The 16,580-nt window shown below is 45.4% G+C and overlaps 1 protein-coding gene across 1 annotated transcript in view; it reads right to left on the bottom strand.

Annotated features, from left to right (window-relative positions):
• LAMA5 (laminin subunit alpha 5) overlaps window positions 1-16,580 on the bottom strand; it is a 213,091-nt gene that overhangs the window by 126,275 nt on the left and 70,236 nt on the right. The window contains exon 3 of the mRNA XM_066625238.1: window positions 8,647-8,764. Coding sequence (XP_066481335.1) covers window positions 8,647-8,764 — 118 coding nt within the window. The remainder of the gene's footprint in view (window positions 1-8,646; window positions 8,765-16,580) is intronic.

The raw sequence follows: 16,580 nt of genomic DNA on the forward strand, positions 1-16,580 counted from the left end.
GCAGGGGACAGAGTGGATAGGGAGATGCTCTTTACACTCTCACATAACACCAGAACCAGGGGACATCCACTAAAATTGAGTGTTGGAAGAGTTAGAAAAGACAAGAGAAAATATTTCTTTACTCAGCGTGTGGTTGGTCTGTGGAACTCCTTGCCACAGGATGTCGTGATGGTGTCTAGCCTGGACGCCTTTAAAAGGGGATTGGACAAGTTTCTGGAGGAAAAATCCATTACGGGGTACAAGCCATGATGTGTATGCGCAACCTCCTGATTTTAGAAATGGGCTATGTCAGAATGCCAGATGCAGGGGAGGGCACCAGGACGAGGTCTCTTGTTATCTGGTGTGCTCCCTGGGGCATTTGGTGGGCCGCTGTGAGATACAGGAAGCTGGACTAGATGGGCCTATGGCCTGATCCAGTGGGGCTGTTCTTATGTTCTTAACAAACTTTGGTTCAGGGTTCCAATCTGAACATCCAATCATGGTTTTGGGAGATTGCTGTACTTTTAGAGGCCATTATTTGGGACACAAGCCCAGATAGCAACCCAAATACTCAGGGAAAGCAGAGGACGGAAGAAACTGAACAAAGCATGGTTTGCCTGTATGCCTTGAACACAACACTTGCTTTGGAGTCAAAACTACAGTTGGTGAAATCAGTGATTTAACATTACAGGTGGGGCCTCCATATCAGCAGATTGTGCATCTGCAGATCTGGCTCAATGCAGGTCCCCTGGACCCATGTTGAGCCGACTTAGCTCCACCTGAGCCCTCCAGCGGTGAAAAGAGCTGTGCTCCGGTCGCCTTGAGAGGGCTTTCTGAAGTCCACAGAGGCAGTGCGTATCTGCCCACTGCTTCCGCAGGCTTCAGAATGGCCGTTTTGGCAGAATTTTTATGCCATATAAGGCATTCTGACACCTGGGGATGTCTTCCAGGGACTTCCCTGGAACTCAGAATGCCTTATATGGCATAAAAACATCACTTCTAGTTTCCCATGGGAAACAGGAACTTGTTTTCAGCCAAAATAGACATTCTGAAGCCTGCAGAGGCAGCAGATGGATGTGCACTGCCTCTGCGGCTTCAGAAAGCCTGCCAGAGGGAACTGGAGCATAGCTCAGGTCTCCTTCAGAGGGCTTAAGGGGCCCAAGATAGCTGATATGATTATCCACAATTTTCAAATCGTGGATCCCTGCCAGGGGGATACTGAGGAAAGGATCCCCCACAGATACCAAGGCCCCACCTGTACACCTAATTAAAGTCATAGAAAGACACTGGATCCCAGACACTGAGTCAGTTACAACAGTTGTCATGGCACGTGTCTGTGCTTCTTCTAAGCAAACATGACTAGCCTACAGATGGAAAAGGATAATCATCCCTGAACTCATTCTACACTTTTTAGCTAATCTGAACTGTAGCTTGCCCCACCCATCCTCCCCAGCCTGGTTCTGAGGCAGCAGGGAAAGGGGATTGCCCCAACTTTGTACCAAGCTTTGAATAATGCTCAAGGTATCTCTGAAGTTCAGCATGACATCACAGAGAAGACTTTGCCATCTGTCAGGTTTTGTGATACAGAATCATAGCAAATACAAATGCCAGCTCGCGACCATGGTCAACCCAAATTAGTGGGTTCTGTTGATTCCTTTTGCTATGAACATTCATTCATTCATTGTAGGGACATATATTCCTTTTACATGAGCCTCAAGCCAACTTTCTTACTATTTAAAGATTCTGTCCAGTGTGTATTCGAAAGAGCTTTATAGGGGTGAATCTTGCTCACTTGCGATCTAATCTTTCTGCTTAGAAGGTCACCCAACATTCTTTGTACGAAGCATAGGATTTCTGGCTGAAGCATTACCTTTCCAATAAATGTGTGGAATGATGGATGAGGAAAGTAAAAGGCAGGAAGGAAATGACAAGACCCCACTGCAAAACTATTTGAGACACCACAGCAAGGAACATAGAATAACTCCCTGCAGGTTGCTCTGCTCTTTAACTGGAAAGCTGTCTAGGGATAAACAACACAAATTCCTGGGTGCTTATCATGTTAGAACCAACCAATAAAGTAACTTCCTTAAGCAAATATATAAAACACTTTATACCCAGGATACAGCAATTTAGATAAATGAGTGAGCAATGAAAAAGATTTTCCTGATAAACACTTCAGTATCTAATGTCAGCCTCACTCTCAGCTACAGAAAACACAATCCAGGCATATACTGTGGATAATATTAGCTCATTCCAAGATCACTGCTAGCCCACAATTGTGTCCTGCAAACCAAAGGACATTGTGGAAGGAAAGCTTCCTTTTCCTCTACTAAGAAAGGATGCTATATTGCAGAGGTTCTCTACTTGGCAAGTACTGTGCTCCAGTTAAACAAAGAATAGCCTAATGGCCCAATCCTATCCTGAGCTGGCTTGAATTGGAATGGGGGGGATTAAAGCTGGGAAGGGAGATGGTATTGGTGGAAGTTGCACCACTGATATCCTATTCCCCTTCCCAGCCTTGATCCCCCAACCTGGCTAGTACTACTTTGTTCAAGAAGGGTTCAAGTAGACCTATTAGGAGAGTGGAGACTTACTCCAGAGCAAGGGAACAAATGCTCCCTTACCTCAAGGAGACCTCTGGGATCCAAAATTCCCCCAAGGGATGCAGCATGTGCCCTGCTGGCATGGCTGCACTGGGAGTTAGGTAGGACTGGGCTGCCTGGCCTTCAGGGTGAATAACACCCATAATGTCAGATGTGGTTTGACATTGCGATTCACTTACACTGTTCTTCAAAGGGAACTGCTATAATGGTTACATACTTACATACATACATACATACATACATACATACATACATACCTACCTACCTACCTACCTACCTACCTACCTACCTTTACTGGCATAGATAAAGGAAATACACAACTAACAGACATCCAGAACACACAAACAAAAAATAAAATAAAATAAAACAATCATAATCATCCAATACCCCCTCTCCCCATTCACCATAATATAGCAGAAGACCCAGAATTCCGTCCTGCCAGTATCCCAGTACAATAATCTGTACTGCAGCGAGTCATGGACTCTTCGCTCACAACAGGAGAGGAAACTGAACACTTTCCACATGCGCTGCCTCCGACACATTCTTGGCATCACCTGGCAGGACAAAGTTCCTAACAACGCAGTCCTGGAACGTGCTGGAATCCCTAGCATGTATGCACTGCTGAAACAGAGACACCTGCGTTGGCTCGGTCATGTTGTGAGAATGGATGATGGCCGGATCCCAAAGGATCTCCTCTATGGAGAACTCGTGCAAGGGAAGTGCCCTACAGGTAGACCACAGCTGCGATACAAGGACACCCGCTTGGAGGCTGGCTGTGCAGCATGGCCTTTCCCAGTTTGAAGAGTCACTTGGCCAACAGTCTGAGGCTAAGAGGCAAAGAAGGAAGGCCCATAGCCAGGGAGACAGACCAGGGACAGACTGCACTTGCTCCCAGTGTGGAAGGGATTGTCACTCCTGAATTGGCCTTTTCAGCCACACTAGACGCTGTTCCAGAACCACCTCTCAGAGCGCGATACCATAGTCTTTCGAGACTGAAGGTTGCCAACAACAAAGAATCCCAGAAACAAAGTTGGCAACCTTGTCAAAAGACTCAGTTTCCTCTATAGAGAGAAGAGTTTGTAATTTAAATGAACCCTCCCAACCCTGCATTATGTTCAGCAGTGGAGTCAGATAGTTCTGGCGGAGGATGTCATGCAGTGGGCAATAAAAAAAATATGATGTAATGTCTCCACACAGTTCCTGTCACAGATACATCTTCTTCCTGAGTAGGGAATGCCACTAAACCTGCCCGCTAGCAGAGTTGATGGAAATGCATTACATCTCGCAAGGGAGAATGCTTTGCGAGCCTGCGGGCACTGCAGATGACAAAAGAAAGAAGCTGGCCTCCCAATACTGACTGGGATGTGCAGATGGAGAGGGGAGCAAATGGTGTTAGCTGCACAGAATAGTTCTTGACGCTCAATATCAAGCAATGTTCCCTTGATAGTCCTGTAGGCTTTGCTTAAACCAGCGGTTTTCAACCGCTGTGCCACAGCACACTGGTGTGCCACGAGGCTGTCTCAGGTGTGGGGCCAGAAGAGGCAGGAGCAGGCAGCAGCTGTGTGCATGGGGGGGGGGGGGAGAAGCGGCTGCTTTGATCCTCAGGTGGTAGCTGCTAAAAAACAGCAGCTGCGGCTGCTTTGCATCTCCTGCTGCTGAGTGAGAGGAAGGTTGAAACCCGATCCTCATTTACTTGCGAGTAAGCCCCGTTGACTATTATGGGGCTTACTTCTGAGTTGACACACCTAGGATTGCGTATCAAGTCAGCCCCGCGAGCTGATTGGGTAGCCAGAGACACCTGGAGGAGGTCCCTGGAGTGAGTGAGAAAGAGGGAGGCAGGAATGGAATCAAATGCAGCTCTTAGATTAAGAAAAGCCACGTAGAGTCTTGCCTTGGCTTTCTTAATCTGCTTATGGACTAGATGAGATATAATTAAACAGTTATCCATTGTTGATTTGCCCCAACAAAATCCTGATTGCTCAGGACCTAGGATGTCCTTAGAGATGATCCAGGTAGAAAGTTTATTACTTAGGTATTTCACATAAATTTTGCCTATTACAGAGAGTAAGCTGATAGGCCGGTAATTTGCAGGGAGGTTAGGATCGCCCTTTTTAAAAACTGGGATGATTGTTGCCGAGACCCAATCTTTGGGAACTAAGCCAGTTCTATCGATCATTGTGAAAAAGGGCGCAAGCAAGTGAGCCCACCACTCAGGATCACATTTTAAGAGTTCAGGTGATATTTGATCTGGCAGCTTTCCCTGATTTCAATTGATCTATTATCTGTATAATCTCCATGAGCATCACAGGGGGCCAGATAGGTAGATCAGAAGAAGTAAAGTCGGGTCGGGTATCTGGGGATTTGCTCTTATCAAAAAAATAATTCTGAAAAATGTTTAATCCATATTATTATTATTATTATTATTATTATTATTATTATTATTATTATTGGTATTGGCAACCTTCAGTCTCGAAAGACTATGGTATCGCGCTCTGAAAGGTGGTTCTGGCACAGCGTCTAGTGTGGCTGAAAAGGCCAATCCGGGAGTGACAATCCCTTCCACACCGGGAGCAAGTGCAGTCTGTCCCTGGTCTGTCTCCCTGGCTATGGGCCTTCCTTCTTTGCCTCCTAGCCTCAGACTGTTGGCAAAGTGTCTCTTCAAACTGGGAAAGGCCATGCTGCACAGCCTGCCTCCAAGCGGGCCGCTCAGAGGCCAGGGTTTCCCACTTGTTGAGGTCCATCCCTAAGGCCTTCAGATCCCTCTTGCAGATGTCCTTGTATCGCAGCTGTGGTCTGCCTGTAGGGCGCTTTCCTTGCACGAGTTCTCCATAGAGGAGATCCTTTGGGATCCGGCCATCATCCATTCTCACGACATGACCAAGCCAACGCAGGCGTCTCTGTTTCAGCAGTGAATACATGCTAGGGATTCCAGCACGTTCCAGGACTGTGTTGTTTGGAACTTTGTCCTGCCAGGTGATGCCGAGGATGCGTCGGAGGCAGCGCATGTGGAAAGCGCTCAGTTTCCTCTCCTGTTGTGAGCGAAGAGTCCATGACTCGCTGCAGTACAGAAGTGTACTCAGGACGCAAGCTCTGTAGACCTGGATCTTGGTATGTTCCGTCAGCTTCTTGTTGGACCAGACTCTCTTTGTGAGTCTGGAAAATGTGGTAGCTGCTTTACCGATGCGCTTGTTTAGCTCGGTATCGAGAGAATGAGTGTCGGAGATCGTTGAGCCAAGGTACACAAAGTCATGGACAACCTCCAGTTCATGCTCAGAGATTGTAATGCAGGGAGGTGAGTCCACATCCTGAACCATGACCTGTGTTTTCTTCAGGCTGATTGTCAGTCCAAAATCTTGGCAGGCCTTGCTAAAACGATCCATGAGCTGCTGGAGATCTTTGGCAGAGTGGGTAGTGACAGCTGCATCGTCGGCAAAGAGGAAGTCACGCAGACATTTCAGCTGGACTTTGGATTTTGCTCTCAGTCTGGAGAGGTTGAAGAGCTTTCCGTCTGATCTGGTCCAGAGATAGATGCCTTCTGTTGCAGTTCCAAAGGCCTGCTTCAGCAGGACAGCGAAGAAAATCCCAAACAAGGTTGGTGCAAGAACACAGCCCTGCTTCACTCCGCTTCGGATGTCAAAAGGGTCTGATGTGGAGCCATCGAAGACAACAGTGCCCTTCATGTCCTTGTGGAAAGATCTGATGATGCTGAGGAGCCTGGGTGGACATCCAATCTTGGGGAGAATCTTGAAGAGGCCGTCTCTGCTGACCAGGTCGAAAGCCTTTGTGAGATCTATGAAGGCTATAAAGAGTGGCTGTCGTTGTTCTCTGCATTTCTCCTGCAGTTGTCTAAGGGAGAATACCATATCAGTGGTGGACCTGTTGGCTCGGAATCCACACTGCGATTCTGGATAGACGCTCTCTGCAAGTACCTGGAGCCTCTTTAGTACAACTCGGGCAAACAGCTTTCCTACAACGCTAAGGAGAGAGATGCCGCGGTAGTTGTTGCAGTCACCCCTGTCACCTTTGTTCTTGTACAGCGTGATGATGTTTGCATCCCTCATGTCTTGAGGTACTCCACCTTCTCTCCAGCAGAGACAGAGGATTTCATGCAGCTCAGTGACGATGATCTCTTTGCAGCATTTTAGGACTTCAGCAGGGATGCTGTCTTTTCCAGGTGCCTTGCCAAAGGCAAGGGAGTCCAGGGCCACGTGAAGTTCTTCTAGGGTCTAGTGTCTAGAACAGCGTCTAGTGTGACTGAAAAGGCCAATCCGGGAGTGACAATCCCTTCCACACTGGGAGCAAGTGCAGTCTGTCCCTGGTCTGTCTCCCTGGCTATGGGCCTTCCTTCTTTGCCTCTTTGCCTCAGACTGTTGGCCAAGTGTCTCTTCAAACTGGGAAAGGCCATGCTGCACAGCCTGCCTCCAAGCAGGCCGCTCAGAGGCCAGGGTTTCCCACTTGTTGAGGTCCATTCTTAAGGCCTTCAGATCCCTCTTGCAGATGCCCTTGTATCGCAGCTGTGGTCTACCTGTAGGGCGCTTTCCTTGCACAAGATCTCTATGGATCCTCTGAGATCCTTTGGGATCCGGCCATCATCCATTCTCACGACATGACCGAGCCAACGCAGGCGTCTCTGTTTCAGCAGTGCATACATGCTAGGGATTCCAGCACGTTCCAGGACTATGTTGTTAGGAACTTTGTCCTGCCAGGTGACACTGAGGATGTGTTGGAGGCAGCGCATGTTGAAAGCGTTCAGTTTCCTCTCCTGTTGTGAGCGAAGAGTCCATGACTCGCTGCAATACAGAAGTGTACTCAGGACGCAAGCTCTGTAGACCTGGATCTTGGTATGTTCCATCAGCTTCTTGTTGGACCAGAAGCTTTATTTATATACTGCTTTTCAACTAAAAGTTCACAAAGCGGTTTACCCATGTAAACTGTTTAATCCATATAGAAGAAGAGATTACAACTGGGTCATACATTTTGGAGCTAAGAGAGCCTGGTACCATGGCCCAAAATTGTTATTTTTTTGCTGTGTCGCTTGCAACAACTTGATCCATTGAGCGTGGGTATACTTCTGCTTTTTATCTAACAGTAAGGCATTAAATTGTTTTTTGTAGAAAAAATATTTAACTGCCTCACATGGAGCGTTAGACTTTCTGAAGGCTAAATAAGTTGCTCTGGTCAATGCCTTGAGGTCTCTGCAATCTTTATCAAACCAATCCTTTTTATCAGACACACCACGTATAATGCTCCGCTTAGGGTTGGAGCCCAGGGTCCTAAGGATGTGATCAATTAGGTTTTCAAATGACTGGATTTGGGCAAAGGGATCAGGTTCCTTCAAAATGTCTAATAATAAATCTATAGTCAATCTTGTTGATTCCCTAATTAACTGATGGGAATTTAAAGAAAGGGTATTATTCACCATGATTTTGCCACTACTCTGTGTTTACTTCAACCCCTGGCTGTGCTGGTGTTCTCCCCGAGTATAGATCGAGTACCAGGGTTAGAGGGAAGTGATCACTAATGGTAAGAACCCCGATGTCAAACTCTTTCACATGTGGTTTCAAAGACATGGACATTAGCGTATAGTCTACGACGCTTAGTCTACGAGAGGACATGTATGTAAATTCGCCAGCATTGGGGTACTCCTTAAACCCTTTAAGCCAGAGCAGATTAGAAATAACGGAAAATCTTGCAAGGGCCAAGCCATTAGCATTGTAATGAGAATCCTTTGACCATCTGTCTAACACACAAAATGAGGGGAAAGAATCTTCTTCATCCACCATCCATGCTCTAGAATAGATTTGATAGAGAACACTAGAAAAAGAAAAGAATTTTTTTTACTTTAAAAAGAAATATTAAAGTATTGATATTGAACATTTGGTTACCTCTACATTAAGTGATCAAGTATGTCATAAGAGTATGTTTGAGATACAAAGAGTCAGAGGGGAAACAAGATATTTCCATTATGCCAAAATGTTGGATGCTATACACTCCAAAAACATTGTTAGGATTGGTCTGTGTATGTGCATGCTCCATGTCGCTTCTATTTTTGTGTCATACTTACAGGCAAAATACTGCCAAGGCTCATATGTAAGTCCAAAATCAGTTGACCGCTCAAGCACCCACAGGTCTGGACGAGGGGAATTTGCAAACTTTATTAGAACGTAGGCCACGTGGAACAGCTGTGACAGGAAGAGAGAAACAAAGATTAATCAAGCAACACAAAAATTGTGAATCAAAATGATCTCTTCCTATAGGAATGACCATGACACAGAGACACAGATCATATGTCATTCCCTCATATATTTTATATAATAATTCCCCTTTGCCCTCCATAAATGCTCCACAATGGGGATCCTCAGACCTGCACAATGTCAGCGGTGGACCTCCCCAGCCCTACACCTGGGGCAAAGGTCCACAATGGCAACCCGCCCGCAGGCTCTTGCCATCCCCCCCCCACGAAAATCCACCCCCCCTACTCACCTGAGGCTCACCGAGCCTCTCGGGACTTTAGCCCACGTCCGGGAAGCCTCTCTGAGGTTCTATGATGCTATAAACCATGCTTCCGGAAAACCAGGAGCACGGTTTCCAACCCAATCGGGAGCCTCAGGGAGGCTTCTGTGGGGTCCTAGCAGCTCATGCCTGGGGCATTTGCCCCATCAAACCCCATGGCAGTTCTGCAACTGCGCCACAGCTATCTCCTGCCAACTCCTTTCCTCCATTCTCCCTCCATTTTTGCCCCCCCCCCGCCCACCTCCACCACCGCCTTAACTTCTTTGGCAGGTGCTGTGGGGTCCATTGCAGCCTACTGTGGCAGTGCTCAAAAAAATGACCATTTTACAACAGCAAAACTCACTTCTGCTGCTGTGAACCTTTTGGCAGTACAGCCCAAACCAGGATAGGCTTGGACTGTAAAATTCTGAAACTGCAGTCACTAAACACTATTAGCCAGAAAACCGAAACAGTAGCAAATAAGAATAAAGATAATTGGAATAGGAGACATTCAGATCAGTGACTGAATGGAAAGTGAGGGACCAAATGAGAACCTCACCCCCACTTGTAGGAAGCAATTCCTCACTCTACAAACACAGTTAGATTTGCATGCTAGGAAGAAAGGCCACAGTGGTTGATGCAGGCTGCATTTGAGTGGAGCAGAGAGAGCCAAGGAACAAAAGATCCAGCATTTTTCAGTTGTCTGGAACTGTTCTAGAAAACAGTATATTTTCCCTCAACGCTCAGGATCTTATTTGAAAGTATCATTTATATTCCTTTCATATTTCAGTGAACACATCTGTGAGTGTACAACTTCCTCTAAAGCACACCACCTCCTCAGGCAGTTAATTCTTTATTTACCATTCAACAATTAATTCTACATTCTTCTCCACATGGAGAGGAAAGAGTCTATAAAATACATGCCCATCCAATCAATTCCTTAGACAAAAGTAACAAGTAGCTTCTGATAAGACCTTCTTAGCTTTAAGCTTGAACTGCTCCCAATTAGTCCAAATGTTGATTTATGTAACCATGTCCTTGACAAGACTGAAATAAATGTACAGTTTAAAAATGTCAGCACTAAGGAAAAACAAACTCAGCAACAGAATTTCCTTTCACGTGCTGGCACCAGCTCTCTCCAAAAATCTTCACTTTGTCATCCTGTCAAAAAGTGATATTAAAAGGCAGACAGAAAGAGACCCTTTTATCAAGTAAAAGCACCTCAAGACCAACGCCCAAAGGAAACTGAGCACTTACAAGATGGCATATTTTCAAATCTTCATGTCTTGGCTAGAAGTAAAGACTTTTAGATGACGCACAATTCCAAGGATCTTGACTCCAAAATCAAGGGAAGAGTTCTATTATTGTAATTATGTTCTATTTGTAACTTACATTAAAACTTGCTGTCAGGAAAAAAAAATACATTGAGAAGCTCTCCAAGTACCAGTACAGATGTACCAGTACGGTTCAATCTCCTAACCATGGTAAAGAGACAGAGAGGACCCCAGAAGGTTATGCAGTCCCCCCATGCTTGAATTCCTCTTTTTCATGACAGTGAAAGGTTGTATAGAAAAGGAGAGAAATGGGAAACTATTGCAAACTGCAGGGCACTCCCAACTCCCAAACCATGATTTGAAAAGAAACCACATTCTTTACATTCTTCATTCCAAAATAACTAAATGTCACACAAATACAATTATTTTGATGATGATGATGATGATCCAACTTTAATATTTGTTCTGAACAACATATTTGCTTTTTTTGGTCAAAATTTTGAATGGAATTGCTTGACAAGGAGAAATACAAGACAAAAGGAGCACAGATGAATATGGAATAACAGATCTATACAGATAAAGAAACATGACAAGGGACTGCTATTTTACTTACAAACTAGATTTATATCCCGGTTTTTATGGAGGTGCTTCTGGAGACTTCGGAGGGCCATCTGAGGCCTGCAGAGGCCTGCAGAGTAGATCACTGGACCAGGAGAGGCCTCCAGCACCACCAGCAGCATCATGACCCACCACAGAAGACAAGGTGGGTCATGGAGCTGCAAAGTTTGGGAACCTCTGCATTAGATCAAAGCCTCAAGTGCGGAAGGAGGAACAGTGCTGGCTTTGTCTGTTCTAAGAACTAGCCAGCATTTGGGGCAGAACTGTACACATAATGCTATGAACAGCAGAGCCCTGTGTAGACCACATGAGAAAGAAGTAGGAAGATCAAGAATAAACAAAATGGACCAAGAGCAGCAAAACCCGAAGGCTAAAGTGGAGTTGGTCGGATGGCGCCAGGACTTCACAAAATGTTATTACTGTATTATATTACTGACAGCCAGCCTCCATACATAAATCTACTGTCTGAAGCACCTTATGGGTTCATTTTATAAATTATTCAGGTGCTTGGTTCTAAGGAAGCTCACCCTGATTTTGTTTTAATGGCAATGGGACTTAGGTGAACAGTCCAATACTTTCCAGAAAACCCTTGAAGTGCAAGAAACTGCCTTCTACTGAGTCAGACCATTCAGTTCTGAGTGGCAGCCATTTTCCAGGGTTTCTTTGAGGCAAAGATCTTTCCTAGCCCTTACTGCAGAAGGCAAGGATTGAATTTGGGACTTCTTGGTGCAAAGCAGTTGCTCTACCACTGAACTACAGCTCCTCCAGAAATACTTTCCTTGGGATCAGTCACCAAAGGTTAAGTGGGACAGAAGTCGGGAATTAGGTAAGTTATAGTCTCCAAATCACTGCTGGGTCTTGGAGTGCTTCATAGAAAAGATACTTTGTCCCTGCTTTCATCCACAGGTCCTACAAACCCATTGTCTGATGGACAGGTGCCAATAATGCTAACCGGTTTAAGTTATTTTATTAGCTAAAACTCCTGGGGCAGATTCTGCATTCAGCTGCTTTCCCACAGGATTCTATTCTCATTGGTTTAATTTGTTTCTTGGCAATGAAATCATGGCAAGATACCAACCAAGTTATGCATTCTACTGCTTTATGAATTCCTCCTTGGAATGGCTTCAATCTTCAGGGAATAAATTAACATCCCTGCCAGAACTCTGCATGGCTTCTGGCATGATGGGATTCATTATTCCCTTTCCAGTTTCCCACAACATTTACTGGTCTAAGACAAAATTACATGCAATTTGGCACTCCAGTATCTGAAGCTTTGCGCAGGGTGGTCTTTCCTGGGTGACAGTTACATGGCAGGACCATGTCCAAAGATAAAAGCATTTTCTCAAGTCCACTTAATACAGATTAGTTATCCTTCAACATACTTCAGTCACCCCTTAGTTCATACTATCAAAGTGTTATCAAGAGTGACCAAAGGGCAGGATTTTTCCAAATGGTGCTTTAAGGCTCAAATTATTATTCACACAAGAATTACAAGGACAGTCCAGCAGAGTACTGATAACTGTTGCTATTTAGCAATATAACTACTACAGGTTGAGCATCCCTAATCCAAAATTTGACCACCTTAAAGGAGCCTGTCCCACCTCAACACTCTGAGTGGAGCAGAGCTCGCTCTCCTGTGTCCAACCGAACAAAACAGTGCCTCAGGACATAGAAGGCTCTACATGCTCACCAGCAGATTTCAGACACCCACTGGAGCAGGTATGGTGGTGGTGGCAGGCAGGGGATGACTCAGGAAGGAGATCGGGCCAGGCAGGGCATTGGAGTGGAAGGGTCTGAGTGGCAGCAGTGTATGTTGAGATCCTATGCCCCATTCCTGGCCCAGACCTGCCCCTGATTCTTCGCAGACCTATGCCAGTGAGAGAGCTGGTATAGGTCCCTGGAGACCAACTGATGGCCAGGCAGAACTACTGAGAGGAATGCACAAAATATTTTTACTTACCTGTCTTAGACTGTCTGGTAGCCCCCTCACCACCACCACCACTGCATGCAGCGCGCACTTCCATAACATGGCTGCATAGCAGAAACTGGTTGGGGGTGTAATACTGGGCCACTAGTACAGAATAGGCAAAGAGTTACAAAGTATCGTTACAACAACTCGTTTATTGAAAAAGCACTAAAAGTCTTTTACTCTATTTTCATCATGACTGTATGAAGAATCAGGTACATAAAGCATGTTAAGGGATCAGCATTATAACTTTAAATGTTGTTTTCCACAGTGGTTATTATTCCTCAGTTCAGCTACTGCTGAAACATGAAGCACTAATTACTCCAATTTCTGGCTTATTGTGTAGCATGGACAGAGGCCGGTAGTGACTTTATTACTTCAGACTGCATGTACAAAAGAAGGAGGCTTGAATCTCAATTCTCTTTTGTCAGCTTGAAGGCTGGTATCATTGCTCTGAAAATGGTAATTTTACACCTTAGGAACAGATATATTCTGGGACAACAGACCACTTTTCCCAAACTGGAAGATATATCCACTCTATCTTACAGTTCTCTTCTTCATCACTATCCCACTTCATCCTCATCTCTGCCTACATAATGTGTAAAAATACTTTATTCTTCATATAGCCGCAAGCACTGAGTGCCATTCGATGTCATCCAAAGGAGAATGGAGAAGGGCCTCACTTTATGTGAAATGAACTCCATTGTTTCCAACACTTTTTTTGCCGAACACAGGAAACACAACTAAAAGCCAGGATGCCTCTTATCAAGCAAGCCTGTGTCGAGAACATTTACAGATTTATACAGACGTTGTGCAGTGGCTCTAAAAATAGAGAGAACTGCCAAGTAAAGCAGCTGCTTCTATGCCAAATTGAGTCTATTTCTGCATTTCTGTCCAGCCACTAATACAGCAAGAAAAAGCCAGCATTTTGTTTTCCCCCAGAATCTTTATTTAGCTCATGTCTTCATTCAGATAAATGCAATTATCCCTACCCTATTCAGCCCAACATGTTCCCAACTAGGGCACAGCAGAGTGTTGGGCAGCTAATTATCCATGGATGCAAAATTAGGAAACCTGTTTGGTTTCAACTTCAAAGTTGCAAATAAGATGCTGCTGGCTTTTGAACTGAAACTGAACAAACGAAGGCCTTCGTCAGTTGAAAATCAATCTAACCATCCCTTCCCATCCACAGGAAAAAGCAGTTTGGAGTGTTGTTTTGAGTGGGAAATGACTGGAGAGCAAGGAGTTAAGTCTACACCATTCTTCCATTTGGCCATGGTGGTTCTTCTCCTCCATACCCATGCCTGGCCTCCCTTTTGAAAAGGCTGGGGATGGGTGGGAACGGGGACCAAAAGGGAGGAGTGGAAGTGTGAGTGGGTACAGTGGCCATGTCTCCCTTCTGAACTGGTTCCCAGGCCTGTCCTTGCCTTTTCAGTAGATGGAGGGAGCTGCAGTCACTTTTCAGTGGCAATGGCTTATAATACCACCAGATGAACAGGGCAGCTGGTGGAGGTGGTGGCTATCTTGCCAGTGTGCTGCCATTGACCCAAGCTCACTGGGACTCACTGGCAGTCTGGTCTTGTAGCTAGTAGCCTTTCATACCGCCAGCTGCATGTAGTTTGAAATGTGTAAGGGCAGGGAATAGAATCACACCTGATGTCCCTGCTCCCCAACCTCATGTTTAGCTGAAGGTCTGGGAGATGTCCCATGCATGCAATCAACAAGGTTCCTTATCATGTGGAAGAATCTGTATGTGTAAAAGTTGTAGGCATCAAGGGGGGCCCTTTCATATTGTGTGCTTGAGGCACAGAGGTTGGGGGTGGGACTAGTGGGTACACTGAGGTTAGGGAGAAAGGTCAAAGGGAGCAATCCCATCCCCACTACATGTTCAGTGTATGCACTATTTAGAAGGAATGAACGGGCTTATGAATCACTAAAGAGTACATTCCAAAGCAGAAGCTGTTTTCAACTACATCCATCTAAAGCAGGTATCTCCAAAACTATGGCCTGTGGACAACATCTGACCCCCCAAAAGATTTTACCTGGCCTGCGGCACTGTAGGGAAAGCATTAACATTCCAGCCTGCAGTAACCTGCTGATGTGGCAGGTAACCACAGAGCCTTGCACCAGGAAGATGCTTCTGTGGAAGATTGCCCCAGAAGGCTCTGGAATGTAATTAACAGCCCAGTCTTATCCTCCCCTCTCTCCTATTAGTTCAGCCACACCAAAAACGAGCGTGCTATACACAGAAGGGAGGCTGAGAGTCTTACCCCTTACCCCTGCATGAGCCTTCTGCTCTGCAATGGGTCTCCTTAGAACCCTGCTAGCAATTTCACTGCAAGTTCAAATCCAAGGAGAGAAGAGGTGCAGGGAGGGGATAGGATCTCTGCCGTTGCTGAAGGCGATAGGATCCGACACATGCCATTGCTACCAGATCAAGCCCTCCCACAGTTTCACCCCCTCGCTGATCCCTGTTCTGCCTTCCCGCACCCCCTCCAGTCATTTTATCTGCTCCAGTGTGTGGTCATCTTATCTGCTCCAGAGAGCCAATGACAAGCGGGAAACCAATGTTCTTCCTGTCGGAGGCCTGGTTGCAAGCTACTCGGCAATCTCCTGGAAAGTGCTTTACGGAGCTTTCACAGTCAATCTAAGTTGAGTGCCCATTCCTGGATAATAGCACCCCAAAACTGCAAGGCACTTCTCTGAGGGTCAGTTCACATGAGCTAAAAACATTTTCAGCACTCTTTTCTGTAGAATAATATGGACAATCCTTGTATAAAAGAACTTTTGTTCATCTGCAGATGTAGTTTGAATGCTATGATTTGTTACCAAAGCAAACCACATGTTTAAAGACCCTTCTAGGTGCCTCATCCTCCCTCCTCCGGAACACCCCCCCCCCTACATTCCTGAGAAGGTGAACTTGTTCTTATCTTTCTACAGTAGGTTAATTATGGAGGAATCTAGCTGGAAAGGAATACAAATCAAACCTCTCTCTTTTATTTCTGTGTGGGATGGTCTCTGGACTATATATTACTGGTGCAATTCCTAGGGGAGGACAGAAACAAGCTACAACTTAAAAAACCTGATTGAAGGTAAAGGGATGGTGAGGACCCAGGCAATTACAAATGTTCATTTTAGTGCAAAAGAAAAGGTGCTTCACAGACAAAAACTGCAATTTATACATATGAGTGTCTTCATAAATTACGTGATGCACATATCTTTTTTACCCTGGAATCAGTACAAAATGTAAAAGTGGCCCTTAGGGTCACACTAGATTCAGTACAACTCTAGTCATGTCTTTTTGCTCCCGCATGCTTGCTTGTTTTTTAACCTAAATAGCATCTGCAGAAACCTTAACCAGTTTGACAGAGTGGGGGCTTTAACTCTTTCTGTTATGCTCCTGATCTGGATGGGGGTGGGCACAACTGCTATTTACATTTTAAAACACACACACACACACACACACACACATACAGGAGGAAACACATGATTAACATCACATCGCTTCTGGCCTTCAGGGGGAAAAAAGACATTATAGGTGTTTGCCACTTCTCCAATCCCCATTGTTATGCGATTAGGTCCTTAAGCAAACATTCAACCCAATCTAGTGCCTTTGTTGTGTAAACACACCCTCCCTGCCAGACACTA

The sequence above is a fragment of the Tiliqua scincoides genome, chromosome 4, assembly GCF_035046505.1.
Source record: "Tiliqua scincoides isolate rTilSci1 chromosome 4, rTilSci1.hap2, whole genome shotgun sequence".
In the NCBI taxonomy this organism is placed as follows: Eukaryota; Metazoa; Chordata; class Lepidosauria; order Squamata; family Scincidae; genus Tiliqua; species Tiliqua scincoides.